Source organism: Puma concolor, chromosome D3 (assembly GCF_028749965.1).
Source record: "Puma concolor isolate L17-30 chromosome D3, mPumCon1.1.hap2, whole genome shotgun sequence".
NCBI classification, from domain to species: Eukaryota; Metazoa; Chordata; class Mammalia; order Carnivora; family Felidae; genus Puma; species Puma concolor.
The window spans coordinates 74,320,266-74,336,644 of record NC_141678.1 but is presented as its reverse complement, the minus strand read 5'-3'; the positions used below and the strand labels follow the sequence as shown (position 1 = coordinate 74,336,644).

The 16,379-nt window shown below is 39.5% G+C and overlaps 1 protein-coding gene across 3 annotated transcripts in view; it reads left to right on the top strand.

The window, feature by feature from the left end:
- The first annotated feature begins 204 nt into the window (after nt 1–204).
- The window catches only part of CCDC68 (coiled-coil domain containing 68), a 50,478-nt gene continuing 34,303 nt past the window's right edge, over nt 205–16,379 (top strand). For 2 of the 3 annotated variants that reach the window (XM_086683036.1, XM_086683037.1), the window contains exons 1-4: nt 205–4,337; nt 11,585–11,680; nt 14,860–14,990; nt 16,092–16,178. In XM_086683036.1, coding sequence (XP_086539162.1) covers nt 14,874–14,990; nt 16,092–16,178 — 204 coding nt within the window. In that variant the 5' untranslated portion in view covers nt 205–4,337; nt 11,585–11,680; nt 14,860–14,873. The remainder of the gene's footprint in view (nt 4,338–11,584; nt 11,681–14,859; nt 14,991–16,091; nt 16,179–16,379) is intronic. The other variant, XM_086683035.1, reaches the window with a different exon arrangement.

Below are 16,379 nucleotides of genomic sequence, written 5' to 3'. Positions count from 1 at the left end.
ACCCCCTTCACATCACTCTACGGAGAGGCGAGCAGGGTTCGGGACCTGGGGCGGCCGTGGGGGTGGGGGGGCTGCGGGGAGCGCACACCCGGGTGCGCAGAGCAGGGCCGGTGCCCCGGGGCGCGGCGGGAGCCCAGGCTCCTCCCCGGAGTCTCCCCGACGCCGAACTCTGCCCCGGACGCGCCCTGCGGGGCGGAGCCCAATCTAGACGCCGAGGAGCCACCGACGCCCCACGGAGCCGACCCAGGCCGGAGGCGGGAGAGCAGCGCCGGGACCCCGCACTGGCTCAGCGCGCTCCCTGGGAGGCGAGCCCCGGCGGTCGGCGATCTCGCCCCTGTGGCGCGCGCCAGGCCACTCCCCACCCCCCCCCCCCACCAGGTGAGTGGGCGCCCAGGGCCCTCGGAGCAGCTCAGTGCACCCCGGGCATACACCGGTCTTGGTGAGGAGGATATTCCTTTCTGTAAACCTCTCTGTGTCCTGGTTCTGATTCCTTGGCTGAGAAGTTTCTGCTCTGGAAGAGAAAGAGTTGCCTTCCCCCACCTCCACCCCCCCTCCCCGGAGAAAGAACAACCCTCCTATTAGCCCGGTGCACACAGGTTATTTATTTAGGTCAGTGTTTTAGGTTAGACCTCCTTTGCCAGGAGGTCTCCACGACTGGGAGGACCGGAAGACTTGCTGTCGCCTCGGAACGCCCGCATGGTTGCTTTGACAGGTCACCTGGGCCCACAACGTTTAAGAGCACAGATGAATGAATAAAGGTGGTTGTGTGGTTGTCTTACCCTTCGTTCATTCGTGCTGGCTTCTGTAGCCGCCGGTGTAGCAAAAAGAGAACTGCCCACTGGTTGACAGTTTGCTACCCTCGTGGGATGGTGGAGCTGGAAGTTACAGAGCGCTGGGTAGTTGTGCAAAGGAGCAGTATTATCTTACTGAAGAATAGTGCAGCGTAGTGCGAAAGTAGTTTTTGGATTGGGTGAAGACATGGCTGTAAGCTTTTCAGCCTTCTTCAGAAGAGTGGGGGGATAGACATATGTAAGATCAGAAGAAGCGTTTAGCCCCAAACGTGACTGAGCTGTGTCTGATTACCCTTACACTATCCTTGTTATTTTAGGAATCAAAACTCTCTTTACTTTCTTGGTATCCATAGACCAAATGAAGCATCAAAGGGAATTCTTCTGCATTTGCAATAGGGAAAAGATAATCCGTCCTTTTGATTTTGCCTAATGCTATTAAATCTTCAGTTCTGCAGAAGCCTGGTTTTTCAGAAATATGATCTGAGCCAGAGTCTCAGGTACCCTGGCAAACACAATTGGTGCTGTTGTTTCCTTTACTGGCCTGTCTCCCTCTCCCTCTCTCACAGCCCCACCCCTCCCCAACACTGAGAGTTTGAGAGTGAAGGTCCCGGACACAGAGGAATTTGTGCCTAAGGCTGGGAATACCCTGGTGGCTGCTCAGCTACTTAGAGAAAGAATGAAAACAGCTTACAGGTCCTGAGACTGGCAAATTTCATAAGGTTCCTGTCTTTGTGATTTGCTAAGTAAATTTGGTAGATAAACTTGCACTAACTAAAAAGACACTTTTGAAATAAATACCGACACTATTTCAGGTATATCATTCACCTTTATGATTTGGTGAATTAATAATAACAGTCATGTTATTTGTTAGCTGATTGATTTACAATGTGCTGGACAGCGAGCTTGAGTTGCCATCCAAATCCTGACTAACGCTGAAAAATTAGGTGTATATTTATTTGTTTGGAATAATGACTGAAAAAGGAAGGAGCGGAAGGTTTTGAAGGGAATCTAAAAGTATTTTAAAGGAGTGGTTTCAAATCTTTTGAACTGGGATATTTACAGAAAAATTATAGGCCATTTATCAATAGAAAAGTTCATAATGACAGAATGTTATTATCAATTTAATAACATGTTCAAGTGAATTTGCGTTTTAAGAAGCGGGAAAACAGTCATCTACATGGGTTTATAGAAAACAAAAGCAAGAGTGTGAGCACATTCAGTGTTAGACAATAATTGGTGCATATGTGGGCCCACTCACGCATTTCTTGAGCACCTGTTGAGTAGGCCACTGTGTTCGGAGTTCAAGTCAGGAGGGGGCGGTGGATACAGCTTTGTGTAAGTAAGAAATAAGTCACATTCCTGTCCTTGTGGAATTTACACAATGCTGGAGTCCTCCAGGATACCTGAAGCTCATAGATAAGAACCGTATCAATGATCATCCATCAATTTTGACAGTAACTGAAACTAGATCATCTTCAAATCACACACTCTGTACGGATTTCAATAGTCAACTCTCAAAATTGTAAAGGAACTTATATTTTATTCAGGTCAGTGTTTTTCTCTTTTGCTTAGGTTGGGGAAGAACTTGGAAATCACGTGTTCTGGATTTAATATTAAGAAAAATTGAGATATTAAGCCTGAAATAGCTAACTATCAATTTCATGCCAGTTAAATAAAAACCAAACTTTCACTGTGGATGCCAGTAATTTAGCATATAAATCAATGAATGAGAAACTTCAAGTTGAGAAGCTTCTATCTTATCAGATTACTTTGTCCTATAAATTAGAAAAATATGACTGCAATTATATTTTACCCCAGAGGAAAAGACTTATTTTATCCAACGTATTTTCGCTTGTTGTTGTTGTTGCTGTTTTTTTTTTTTTAACAGCTTATTGGAGGCATACTTTACATACTGTAAAATATATCCAAGTGTGTAATCCAGTGATTTTTAGTAAATTTATGGAATTGTGACCAAAGGCCAATCCATCACTGCCATCCAATTTTAGAACATTCTCATTATCCCTGAAAGACTCCACCTGCCTATTTGTTATGACTATCCTCAACCCCATTCCCAGACAACCACTGATCTATTTTCTCTCTCTTTTGATTTGACTTTCTGGACGTTTCACACAAATGGGATCACAAAACGTATATAGCCTTTAGCATCTAGTTTCCTTCACGTAGAACAGTGTTTTTGAGGTTCATACATGAGGTGTAGCATGTATCAGTAGTTGGTTCCTTTTTATTGCTAACTAATATTCATTCCGTGGTGTAGCTAGCCCACATTTTGTTCACCAGCGGGTAGGTATTTCTGCATTTACCTTTAAGTGGTAAGACAGATACTGCGGTCCAGCTTCCATGGTAGCATAATGTGAAATAATTGTAGGGTCCAACCTCTTATTTATACTTATGAAAAATATATTCATGGTATGGAATACACCAATAGTTTCTGTGTTTGCCATAACTGTGATCTTTCTATGACACTCCCACAAAAAGAGTAAATAGTCAACCCTGTGCAAGGAACAGAAAGCATGAGTCATTTGGTATTCTAGGTTGGACTCGGAAGATGTTTCACTCTTTTTTAATTTTTTTATTTTTTTAATGTTTATTTATTTTTTTAGAGAGAAAGACAGAGGGTGAGCAGGGGAGGGGTAGAGAGAGAGGGAGACACAGAATCCAAAGCAGGCTCCAGGCTCTAAGCTGTCAGCCCATGAACCGTGAGATTATGACCTGAGGCAAAGTCGGACATTTAACCAACTTGAGCCACGCAGCCACCCGGAAGATGTTTCACTCTTGACATTAATATTTGCGAAGAGACTACATCTCCTTTGCTACCTGCTCTTCACAAATGATGCATTTAGAGTGGGCGAATTTTGATGATTGTTTTACTTAACAGTGATAACTGAAGTACTCTCAAAAATATGAGTGCTTCCTAATAACATATTTTAATGGCACACTTAACGTAAAGCATATCAGAAATTTCTAGCACTGCAAAAGCATTGACCTTTGGTTTCCCTCTCTTAGGAATCAGGAACCTTGAACAGCAGCTCAGTCAGAACCCCCACTCACCCTGCTTTGTGCGGACTACTACAGCAAATGCATTCTTAGGTTACACTTGACAATTTATGCTTAAAGATCCTCTTAGAAGGATTTCTCCGGTTGAGTAGAAACCCTTCTAGTCAAAGTTGGCAGATTCTGTGAAACTCAAGAGAAGACAATGTCTCTTCATGCGTGGAAGTTACTGCTGACATTACACTTCCCTGTTGGGGAAAAAAGAACATTAATATAATTTAAAGGTTGATTTTATTGATGACTTGGAATGCAAAGGATTTTATTTTTAAAATTCTAAAATTTGAAAGCAAGATAGTTTAAATAACGTAGTTTTCCAAAGCTGAATGTGCTGAATAGAACTCTTTTTTTTTTTTTTTCTTCTTCTTCTTCTTTCTGCTTGAAATACGGGAACAACTTGCTGAAATCCCTTGGGTGAGAACACTGTGGTTTTGATGATCTGTGATTGGATGAATTAGAATTAATCAGTCTCCACTGGTAATGTCTTTTTTTTTTTTTTTAACTTGGTAAGGTTCAAAAACTTCTAGAAGAAGTGCATTTTTCTAGGCTTCCACTGACAGTGTCATTCCAAATGTCTTCTAAGAGTCATATACCATTTACAAGAACCTGTCATCGCCCTTCCCACTTTTATATGCTCTGAAATTGGTGGGGACATGCACGCGTTCTTTCTTTTTAATGTTTATTTATTTTTTTTTGAGAGAAAGAGAGAGCAATCAAGCAGGGGAGGGGCAGAGAGAGAATCCCAAGCAGGCTCCACACTGTCAGCGCAGAGCCTGACGTGGGGCTCAATACTACAAACTGTGAGATCATGACCTGAGCCAAAATCAAGAGTTGGACGCTTAACCAACTGAGCCACCCAGTTGCCCTAGTAGTTCATTCTTCCCTATTGATGACTGAGATTCAACCTGTGGATGAATATTTGAATTTTTCCCAGTGTTTGGCAAATGGAAACATTTGTGCTTTATGGAACATAGAGCTTCATTTACCTTGGGTAGATACCTAGAAGTGGGATTGCTGGGTTGTACAGTGTGTGCATAGCTTTATAAGAAACAGCCTAAGGGCTCTCCAACATGGCTGCCCCTTTTGCATACCTGTCAGCAACAGGAGTTCCAGGTGTTCTACATCTTCATTCAAACCTGGTATTTTCTGTCTTGCCCCCTCAGTAGATAATTTTTTCAATGAAGGAAATTATGTTGAAGCGAAACTATTCCAAGATGAGTTTCAGAAGCTAAAGACATGCAGTAGATTCCTGAGCCCTCCACTCTTCAAATATTTTACAAAGCCACAACAGAAATTTTCCAAAAGGGCACCTTCCTTGTAAATTTACCCATGACTCAGATATATATCATTAATGTGTGCTGCTTTTCATTTTCTCTTCACTGATAAGTCGTAAGTGGCTTCTGAGTTGTTAACTGAGGTCAGAGCAGAAAGAATAGTTGACTGATTGGGGGTGGGTGGTGGAGGGTGGATAGTGAGGGGACAGCTGAGCTTAGACATTGACACTTCCAAGTGATGTCCTGTAATCAAATGTCCTCAATAAGCTGTGGTCCGAACCCACTGTTTTTTACACCATGAAGCCATACTGCTTCGGTTCGTGGAATAAATCTACTGAGACAGAAACATCTGCTCATGTTTCAAAAGGACACACTGGGGAGCTCACAGCAGGAGTAAATTGACTGTTACTTAGTGACCTGACTACTATACTAACTTGGGCCTAAGAAATTAGACTTAGAAACCCATTCAGAATTCAGCAAAAAGCAAGGTAGTAAGTTGGAAAGAGCCAGGAGACTTATGGCTTGCGATCCACGACCATCATTAACTAGCTGTCTTTGCTTAATCTTGCTCAGCCTCATTTCCTCATCTGTAAAATGGGAATAATGACACCAACCTCTCAGGGTGTTTATGAGGATTATTAAAGGCAGCAAACTCTAGCTTGAATATAGTAGGCACTCAGCAGGCTCTGGTCTCTTTTCCCTAGTCTTCCCCAAATTGGAATGGATTCATGTGATTTGTACCTTTTGTAGTTCAGCTGCTATACTGGGCACTAGGTGAAATCTTCAGCTGTTTTCGAAATTTCAAATTATGCCAATGAACTATGAAGATAGATTATTTCATTACAAAGATACCTGGATTTAAGGTCACTTCACCTGGGCTCAAGTGGAGAGGTCAGTTTATGACCCTGAAAAATTTATATCACTTTTCTGTGACTTGGTTGCATTATACCTATGTATATGGGTGGATTTAAATATAGCCACAGATATACAGATAATAGATATAGCACAGTATATTGTAATGATCAATTTTGACAATATAGGGAAAATGATTTTTAATAAATGGCACAGTGTTTGTCAATTGCAATTATTTGTATATTGTGTTTGTGCCAATGTTTTGATCCTTTTAAAAAATGAAATAGCTTTTATTTCATATCTAAGAGCTTTCTATAGCATGGGTCATGATGTAGATATATGTTTGTATACATATGAGTGTCACAAATGAATAAAATTAATTCTGCTTAAAAAATCTTAGATTATTACTTGAAAACAGTGTTATTATTACTTGAGCTCAGTGCTAACATGAATGGCTTTTGAAATACTGTTTGTTATGTTCAGGTAAACTGCACAGTCACCTGAGATTTAGCCAGCTGACACTGGATGTCACCATTGTGCTATGGAATGTAGTTGCAGAACAGGTGTGCTGTTTAATATTCAGCACACGGTCAGTCTCGCCAAGGGCTTGGAGATATGTTAGCTTTTTTCCCTCACATAACCTAATTACCCTTGTTCACTTTTATTGCAACTTACTTTTTCAGTTTCTAATATCTAAGCTCCAAACAATAGTGACCAAGAATGATGAAACAATATTCAGTATTGTTAGCTCAGAACCGAGAAACTGACAACTCAGAAACTGTGCTAAAACCAGTCGGGGCTCCTGGTTGCAAACCAGTCAGTTAAGCGAATTGATTCTAGATAACTTAAGTTGAAAAGGAGCTTACTGGTTTGGAAATGGAAGAATCCAGTGTGCTGGTACTTGATCAAAGATCAGTCTGTCACGAGAGTAAGATGGAGTCCTGGCATCGCCACTGGTCCCTAGACACCACCACTGGTGTTGCTGCCATCTGGACACAAAGCCCCGCTCTATGCCAGTCTCCTTCCCTTCCCAGGAGAATTATGGGGCTTTCACTGCCTCCAGCTTCAGCATGCCAAGGGCCAATCCCTGAGTGCTGTTTCCAGATGGGAGCACTCAAGTGGCTCACTTTCTCCAGGCCCAGGAAGTGAGGAAGAACAAGTGAGGGACCTTTCCTGCAAAGACTCATACAGGTGTGATTCCACATAATCTGGGGAGGAGATTCAAGGGCTGGACAGTCAAAACACGCACGTATCCACCATGGTGCCTTTCGGGTAACGCCCCTAGAAGTGAGTTGAGAATACCGCTGTGCAGTCAGCTGGATTTTATTGTCCCTTCTGTGCACGGACCTGGAGTCAGTTGCATATGCCTTGTGGCACACTTTCTCCCGCACTTTGCTACACCCTGCCTTTCCTTCAACCTTGAGAGAGCCATACCAGCCAGGAGTAGACCTGTTTGAAGTAGCTAAGGAGACACCTCCTCTAGTCAACTGGAAGTCTTAACAAGTTTCAGTATTAAAAAAAAAAAAAATCCCTGCTACATTGAAAGAAAAGAAAAAGAAGTGGCAGGCTACATTGCATACCTTGTTGTTCCAAGAACATTATTCCGAGCAACTTCCAGCCTTTCTCTTGCTCCCCGCTTTGCCTGGCATCCTCTTCTCCCAGGTGGCCACACAAATTCAGTCTTTTTAGTCAGGTCTTTTGCTTGAATGCCACCCCTTCAGATGGGCCTTCCCTCACCACTGACCCAAAACAGCACCTCCTTTTATTTTGTTGCCCTTCGCTACTTTTCTCCATCACTCTTGTCACCCACCTCTCGCTACATTCCCTGTGTATTCAATGGTTTGTTCAATGTCTGTCTCCTCTCCGTACTGAAAGTCCCGTGAAGGCAGGGTGTCTGGTGCACTTCTATGGCCACAGCACCCGACACAGCTGTATTCTAATCAATATTTAATATATGAATGAATCGATCAAAGGTTACATAGAGGAAGAAAATACCTTTGTTAGCATCTCAAAATATAAACAGTTCCTGTATTCATTTCCTGGGACTGCTCTGACAGAGTACCACAAGCTAAGTGGCTTAAACGTAGTAATTTCTTGTCTCACTGTTGTGGAAGCTGGAAGTCCAAGGTCAAGGTGTTGGTCGGGGTAGGGTCTTCCGAGGCTGTGAGGAAGAGTCTGTTCCATGTTTTTCCTCCAGCTTCTGGTGGTTTGCTTGCCATTTTAGGTATTCTTTGGCAGGTAGAAGCATCACCTTGTTCTCTATCTTCAAATTTATGTGACATTCTCCTGTGTACCCCTCCGTCCAAATTTTTATAAAAACACCAGTCATGATGGATGAAGGGCCCAGCCTACTCCAGTGTGACTTCGTTTAACTAATTACATCGGTAATAATCCTATTTCCTAATAAGGTTACATTCTCAGATACTGGGGGTCAAGACTTCAACATAGGAATGGGGAGGGAGCAAAATTCAGCTCCATAACAGGGCCTTTGATGTGTTTATTGTATAATGGATAAGCCATTCTTATGTCATTAAATAGAGAAGTAGGTTTAGTTACATTATCCTGGGCGCCCATGGATGTGTTGGTTGATCACACAGATTACAATTAATGCTTATGAATTGCTTTATACATTGTAAACTATTCATTATATGTTAGCTTAATCAGGTGATGAATTATTGATGTGTTATTGAGAAAGAACCAATACCGTGGATTTGCCAGTCTTAAAATCCCAGAAACAGATTTTCCTTCATAGCCCGCTCAGTCTGCAGACTGTTTGAAATATTGCCTGGTTCTTCTTCTCTACTACTCAGATTGCTTATCAGCAGTCATTGTGGATAATGGATACATATTTTATTTACTCACTGGACAAACACATACAAATCATTTATTACGTGCTAGGTGCTGTTTTAAGTGCTTGGAAAATGTTAACTCACAAACAACCTCATATTGTTTATTATTTCTGTCATTATTCATTATTAATTTTATCTGAATTTTACTGCTGAGGAACCCGAGGCGCAAAGAAGTTAAGAAACTTGCCCAAGGTCACACGGCTGCTGAGTGCTGAGTGGCAGAATGTTCTTTCTTCACAGAAAGCCTCGTAGAACAATTCAGTGTGCGACAGGACAAAGCAGAACTGCTTTGGTTCATGTGGAGGTGGCAAAGCCCTGTGTCTACTTAGCACCGTTCCTTCCTCCTGGGAGCCCTGCTCGAAAAGCCCTGATCTAGAAACCAACACCTTTTGGCACGATGCCACTTGGAAGCTCTCTTCAATCCACTCTAGCATAAAACAAATAAAATTCTTCTCTCGCTTTCATTAACTGATTGTGTTTTATTTTTGAAAATTTTATCGGCCTAATCTACTCCTGGCAGAAATCAAAGGCTAAGATGGATTTTCCCCAGGATGGTAATGCCATATGGCAATTTGGACTTTGCTGGATTAAGCTCCCCTTGGACTTCTTTATACAAATCAAGGGCGCAAAAATTTCCTGAATCAAAGAGAGAACATTTGAATAGCGTTGGATGTAAACTTTGCAACCAGATAAGCATGAACTGACCCCTCTGTTACAGGCTGCACGTCTTCTGTGGTTATTAATAATACAAAATAATAGGAGTGACCATATTAACCATTACTGTCCATTAGTGCCTTGTGCAACCAACAAATTGAAAAAAAAAAAAAAAAACCCTCAGGGACACCTGGATGGCTCAGTCATTAAGCCACCGACTTCAGTTCAGGTCATGATCTTGCAGTTCAGGAGTTCCAGACCCGCATCAGGCTCTGTACTGACAGCTCAGAGCCTGGAGCCTGCTTCAGGTTCTGTGGCTCCCTCTCTCTCTGCCCCTCCCCTGCTCACACTCTGTCTCTCTCTCTCTCTCAAAAATAAATAAAACATTTTAAAAAAATGCTCAGAGGGGTGCCTGGGTGGCTCACTTGGTTAAGCAACTGACTCTTGATCTCTGCTCAGGTGATGATCTCATAGTTTGTGAGTTCAAGCCCCGTGTCAGGCTCTGTGCTGCTTGGAATTCTCTCTCCCTCTCTTTCTGCCCCTACTCCACTCGTGCTCTCACTCTCTCAAAATAAATAAATAAACTTTTAAAAAATTACAAAGGTAGGTGTTTTACCTCTATTTTACAGATACAGGTAAGTCGAGGCTAAAATTTTATGTAACATGTTTAAGATAGCCCAACCAGTGAGTGGAGGAGATACGATAATTTGAGAAATATCAATGATTAAGGAGCATAATTCCTTGATATTAAGAATAAAAGGCATGAGGGGCGCCTGGGTGGCTCAGTCTGTTGAGCGTCCGACTTCAGCTCAGGTCACGATCTCGCGGTCCGTGAGTTCGAGCCCCGCATCGGGCTCTGGGCTGATGGCTCAGAGCCTGGAGCCTGCTTCTGATTCTGTGTCTCCCTCTCTCTCTGCCCCTCCCCTGTTCATGCTCTGTCTTTCTCTGTCTCAAAAATAAATAAAACGTTAAAAAAAATTTTTAAAAAAAGGAATAAAAGGCATGAAAGAGAGTGTATTTAGGATATATAACATGAGGCCCAATGTGATTTTCAAATTATGAAAGACTGTGAGAACCCATCAGAACCCTTTCTGAAGAGTGGTTAATTCCTGTTCTGAAATGCCCCTTATCATTTGTTAATGTACACAGTGTGTAATGCACTAAAAAGAAAAAAAGAATGCAAATCAATCAAATGGGACCATAGATCCAGGGGGACTGAACTGGAGAACAAAACAGAACTCAGACCCAACTGATTATTCTGCTTGCCTATATTTTCCCACAGATTGTGCTACACCCTAACCCAGGGGGCAGCAAACTTTTGCTGTAAAGGACCAGATCGTAAATATTTGAGACGTTGCTTGCCACATATTTTCCCTGTCAGAACCACTCGACTCCACTGTCGTAGGGCGAAAGCAAAAGCACAGACAATATGTAAATGAATGGCTGTGGTTATCGTAAACCTTCATTTGTGGACACGAAATCCTCACTTGATATAGTTTTCATGGGTCACAAAATGTTCTTGTTTTGATTTTTGGGGTGTGTGTGTGTGTGTGTGTGTGTGTGTGTTGGACCATTAAAAGCTGTAAGAACCATTGTTAGTTCCTAGGCTTTGCAAGTAGGTGGGAAGCCAGACTGAGCTCACGTGGTTTGCTGACCGTGCCCTTCTAGTTTATAGACACACTATTTATTGTCTCTGTAGATGTTGCTTTTATTTCAAGTTTCATTTAAATGCTCTTTTGGGACCAAGAACTTCATCCCAGAAGAGATGTCAGAGGACTAAGTACCAGAGGCACCTCCACTCACAGACTGCAAACAAGACTTGCTGAATTGCAGCTGCCAAATCAACTTCAGGCAAAACAAATAGAAGCCATTGTGGCTAAGAGGATTTATGATAAAATGGAAAATTCTTGGCATACTCTGTCAATTTCATTGAAGGTTAAAGGATAAACACAGGACTTTGGGTTATCCCAGAAGCTATCTGGTTTTAAAATGATGCTAGCAAAAAATATGAAAATTCTTCGTGTGCTTTAACAGCACAGGTCATTGATAAATTTTAAATATTTTTGTTTGTTTTTTTTTTTTTTTTTCTCACTAGGGAAGCCAGGCTTAATGTGATGGAAACACTCTTGAACTTGGTGTCCAGAAGACAAAGGCTTGAGTTACAGCTCTGTTAGTTTTACTGTGACCTTGGGTAAGTTACCACCTATGGGAGTCTTGGCTTCCTTATCAGCAAGATGATATGAATAATCCTACCTCACAGGGCATTTCGTTTTACTTATTTTATTTTTTTTGTTCTTTACTATTTATTATGAAAATTTCAAACAGAAATAGACAGAGGAGTGTGCCCTTGCCTGCTTCAACAACTCCCTGCATTTTGCCAAACTTCTTTCATCTTTACCCCACCAGATTTTTTTTCTCTACTAGAGCATTTTACAGCAATTGCAAATGTAATATTATTTTACCTGCAAATATTTCAGTCTCTATGACTAACAGAAAAGATATTTCAAAAGATCTATCATAATTCTAATATCATACCTAGCAAAACTAGTGATTCTTTAACATCATCTATTATCCAGTCAGTGTTGAAATCCCCCCAGTCGTCTCAAAAATGACTTTATGTAACTGGTTTATTTGAATCAAGAGCCAAAGAAGATCCAGATATTGCATTTGGTCACATGTTTCTTAAGAGCCTTAATTTATGGCAATTTTCCTTCTCTTCTCCCCCATCTTCCTTTATATAATTAATTTGTGGAAGGAACTAGTTATTTTCCTGTAAAATTTCACATAATTGGGATTTGGCCGATCGCAACCTTCACCCTTGTAGAGTCATTGAACATTTTCCTCTTATTCAGATACTCACTGTCCTTAGATATAGAGGCTTGATCAGATTCAAGTTCACTTTTTTTTTAATTTTTTTAACGTTTATTTATTTTTGAGACAGAGAGAAACAGAGCATGAATGGGGGAGGGGCAGAGAGAGAGGGAGACACAGAATCAGAAGCAGGCTCCAGGCTCTGAGCCATCAGCCCAGAGCCCGACCTGGGGCTCGAACTCACGGACCGCGAGATCGTGACCTGAGCTGAAGTCGGACGCTCAAGCGACTGAGCCACCCAGGCGCCCCAAGTTCACTTTTTTTTTAAGCATACTTTGTGGGTGATGCTTTCTACTTATGATTGTACCACATCTAGAGGACAAAGTACCTGGTTGTCTCTTTCTATTTATGTTAAGATTGATTAGTGTGGTTCCCCAGGTTAATGCATTCTTCATCAACCTCTCACCTAATGATTTTAGGACTGGTTGATAGCTATTGTTTAGATCCATTACCTCCTAAGAGATTGCAAAATGTAGTCTTCCAATTCCATCAGTCCATTTGGATTTATTAGTAGAAATTCTTTTTTTTTAAGTTTTTATTTATTTATTTTGAGAGAGAGGGAGAGAGAGAGAATCCCAAGCAGGCCCCACACCAGTAGCTCGGAGCCCAACACAGGGCTCGAACCCATGAACCGTGAGATCATGACCTGAGCCAAAACCAAGAGTCAGACGCTTAACCCACTGAACCACACAGGGGCCCTTCAAAATTTTTTATATGTTCCAATCTTTTATTCATTCCTCTGTCAGCTTGATTTTTGTGTCTTATTTGAGTAGTATTTGATCACTTTCTGCCTTCTGGTATAGCAAGATATCTCGAAATCACTTTGTATGTTTCTTGTCCAAAGTTTAACCATTCAAGAAGCTGTGGTTTCTTTTTGTAGAAAATGGTACTGGGAACACAGTCTGGGCACTGGAAGTATTAATTGCTTGTATTTCTAAATTTTGGAGTGTCCAAACCTGGAATATACATTTTTAAAGGAAGATAAATCATTATTTTATACACATAATTTCAGTTTGGATTGTAAGTTTTTTACAGAACATTTTTAGTTATAATTGTAGGGTTTTTTTCTCTTATGCTCAAAATCTTGGTTCCTAATGATGTTAAGACAGTGGCTTTGTGGCTTTATTCTACATTATACATCTATGTGTACATGCACATATACTAGTTTCAAAATTGCAACTCCAATATGTCCACTAACAATATTATTAGTGAGTGTAGTTTAAGATTTTTTTGCAATTTTCTTTTTTTGAGATTGAGAAAGGAGGGGAGGGTCAAAGAGAGAGAGAGAGAGAGAGAGAGAAAGAGAATCCCAAGCAGGCTCCACACTGCCAGAACAGAGCCCAATGAAGGGCTTGAACTCATGAACCATGAGATCATGACCTGAGCTGAAACCAAGAGTCAGATGCTTAACTGACTGAGCCACCCAGGCACCCCAATTGTTTTGCAATTCTTTCTATTCTTAGGGCATAGCTCACCTGGGATAAATAGTCCCTGGGTTTGTTTTAAAGTCACTTCAAATAATTCATGTGGATATGTCACCAACCTGATATACGGATATATTCATTTGTTTTATTTCTTATCTTGAAAGATTTCATCTTCTTTTTAATTTAGTTTTATTTTATAATTAGGTAGAATAATTACATTGTTCAGTGTCAAAACTTAAATCACAGGTTTTCCCTTTCTATCCACCTCTCCCTTCTTTTAGAAATTATGATGCTATGTATCCTTTATATTTCCTTTTCTGAACCATGCTTTTTTATTGAATAATGCATCCTGGGGAAGACTCCATTGCAGTAGCTAGTTTATTCAACTGGTCCTCTTTTCGTGGGTATTTGGGCTTTTCCCAATAATTTTCTATTATAAATAGTTCTCCCATAGATGACCTTTATAGCTATTGAGAGATAAAGTATAATGTATATTGTATATAAGTGATATATACATAAATATATTTGTATATAAGTGACATATGTATGTATGTATATACACATATATCACTTATATACATATGTGTATATAGATGTATATATCATTAATATAGATATATGTGTATATATGTAAATATCACTTACATATATTTATACATGTACATATCACTTATATATGTGATATATACATATGATTTTGTTATAATATATGATTTTAGTTCTACAGTAATTTATTAAGCACTTACAATGTGCTAGAATATAAAGATGAATAAGATGTGGTCCCTACTCATGAGGTCGTACAGTCCAATATGATGTAGAATTAAAAAAAAAACACTTTACATTTTTCCTTCTCAGATAATTTGATTTTTACGCTTCTAATCAGTGAATGCTTCAGCTGGTATTGTTTTTATATTAATTCCTAGATTTATGGATATATACAGATATCAATAATTTATAATATTTTGTACTATATTTCATGACAGTGCTAATATAGAACTTCTTTTAGTTTATGAACCATATTATATCATTATCACCAAAGAAGTTAGTTTTGTCTAACTGATTTATGTTTTCCTAGAGCCAGAATTCACAATGACAACAGTAACCGTAACCACAGAGTTTCCCCCAAGGGGTAAAATAGAAGATAATTCTGCCTTGTATGAGTCCACATCAGCTCAGATTATTGAAGAGACTGAATATGTGAAAAAGGTATGCAGGTGCTGGAAATCATATCAGCATATGATTTTTTTAAATGAAACCTAATTTGGATTGGTGGGCTTTGTTTCTCCCTCCATAGAACAGGTGACGACACATTTGGCAAAGGACAATCTTGATAGTTGAAATTTCAACACGTTTGGTAAACTTTTCTTGAGGATATGAACCTCTGCTCCCACATGTGGAGTAAAATTGAATAATGGGCCAAAAGGGTTCAGAATAGCTGTCAGCACTTAATTTGCCCCACACTATGCACCTCTGCATTTCCTACTGTTTTATATCATTTCTCAAATGTTTCATGAGTGCTGATACTATGTTCCCAAGTAGATGTTTATGTGTCTTGCTGAGCCTCTGTCTCTCCCGACCTGGTTCCTTTTCACAGCTCAGGGTTGTTGTCCCCAATGACTACATGTTGGCATGTTACTTCATTAAAAATGTGAAATCTTATGAGAATCCAATGATAATGACTGACAAAACTATATATTTTTTATGAACTGTTTCTTAGAACAGATGGAAAATTTTGGAAAGAGACAGTTTGTAACTTATTCAGATCAATTAATTCATCTTTGAGTGTCTTGCAATTCCATAGGTCAATAAGACATGGAACTTATATTTCATGCATAAATTTGTATGATCTTCTCTTAGTAATTATTCTGTAATAGTTACTAAATAGTATTCTCTAGTAATTACTAGCTAGTAATTACTACAAAATAATTACTAAGCTGTAATTATTTTGTAGTGATTACTAAATAGTAATTGTTTTATAGTAATTACTAAACAGTAAATTAGTACTAAATTACTACATAGGAAAAATAGAACTAAATAGTATTAAATACTAATTACTATATAGTAATTATTTTATAGTATAATATTCAATTAGGCTATATTTTAGGTTTGACTGAGAAAGAATTATAAAGACCAAATGCTAATTTTCTGCAATCTAAACAATATTAGCCTAAATGCAAGTCAGGTTGGTGGTAGTTATTTTTGTCTTACTTTCTAGATAAATCAGGTATACTGTAGCTGGTATAAAGAAAAAAGTGTTTGGCATTAAATGCCTTTGAAAAAAAAATAGAATATTTTTTTTTCTCCTAGATCCGAACTACTTTGGAAAAGATCCGAAATCAAATTTTTAAAGACGAAGTAGGACGTAACAGCACAAATCACAGACTAGAAACAAAGGTAATGAATTTACTCACATGTACCACTTTATTCCTTCAGTAAATAAACATAAAACAGTATAAACTTAATTTAAATAACTTTTTAAGATAATTATTAAATTATTCTTTGAAGCTTTGAATGTTGAGCATTAAATATTTTGTCGGTATCTGAAGATGTTAATAGGCATTTGTATAAAATATTTAACCACAGATGTTATTAGTA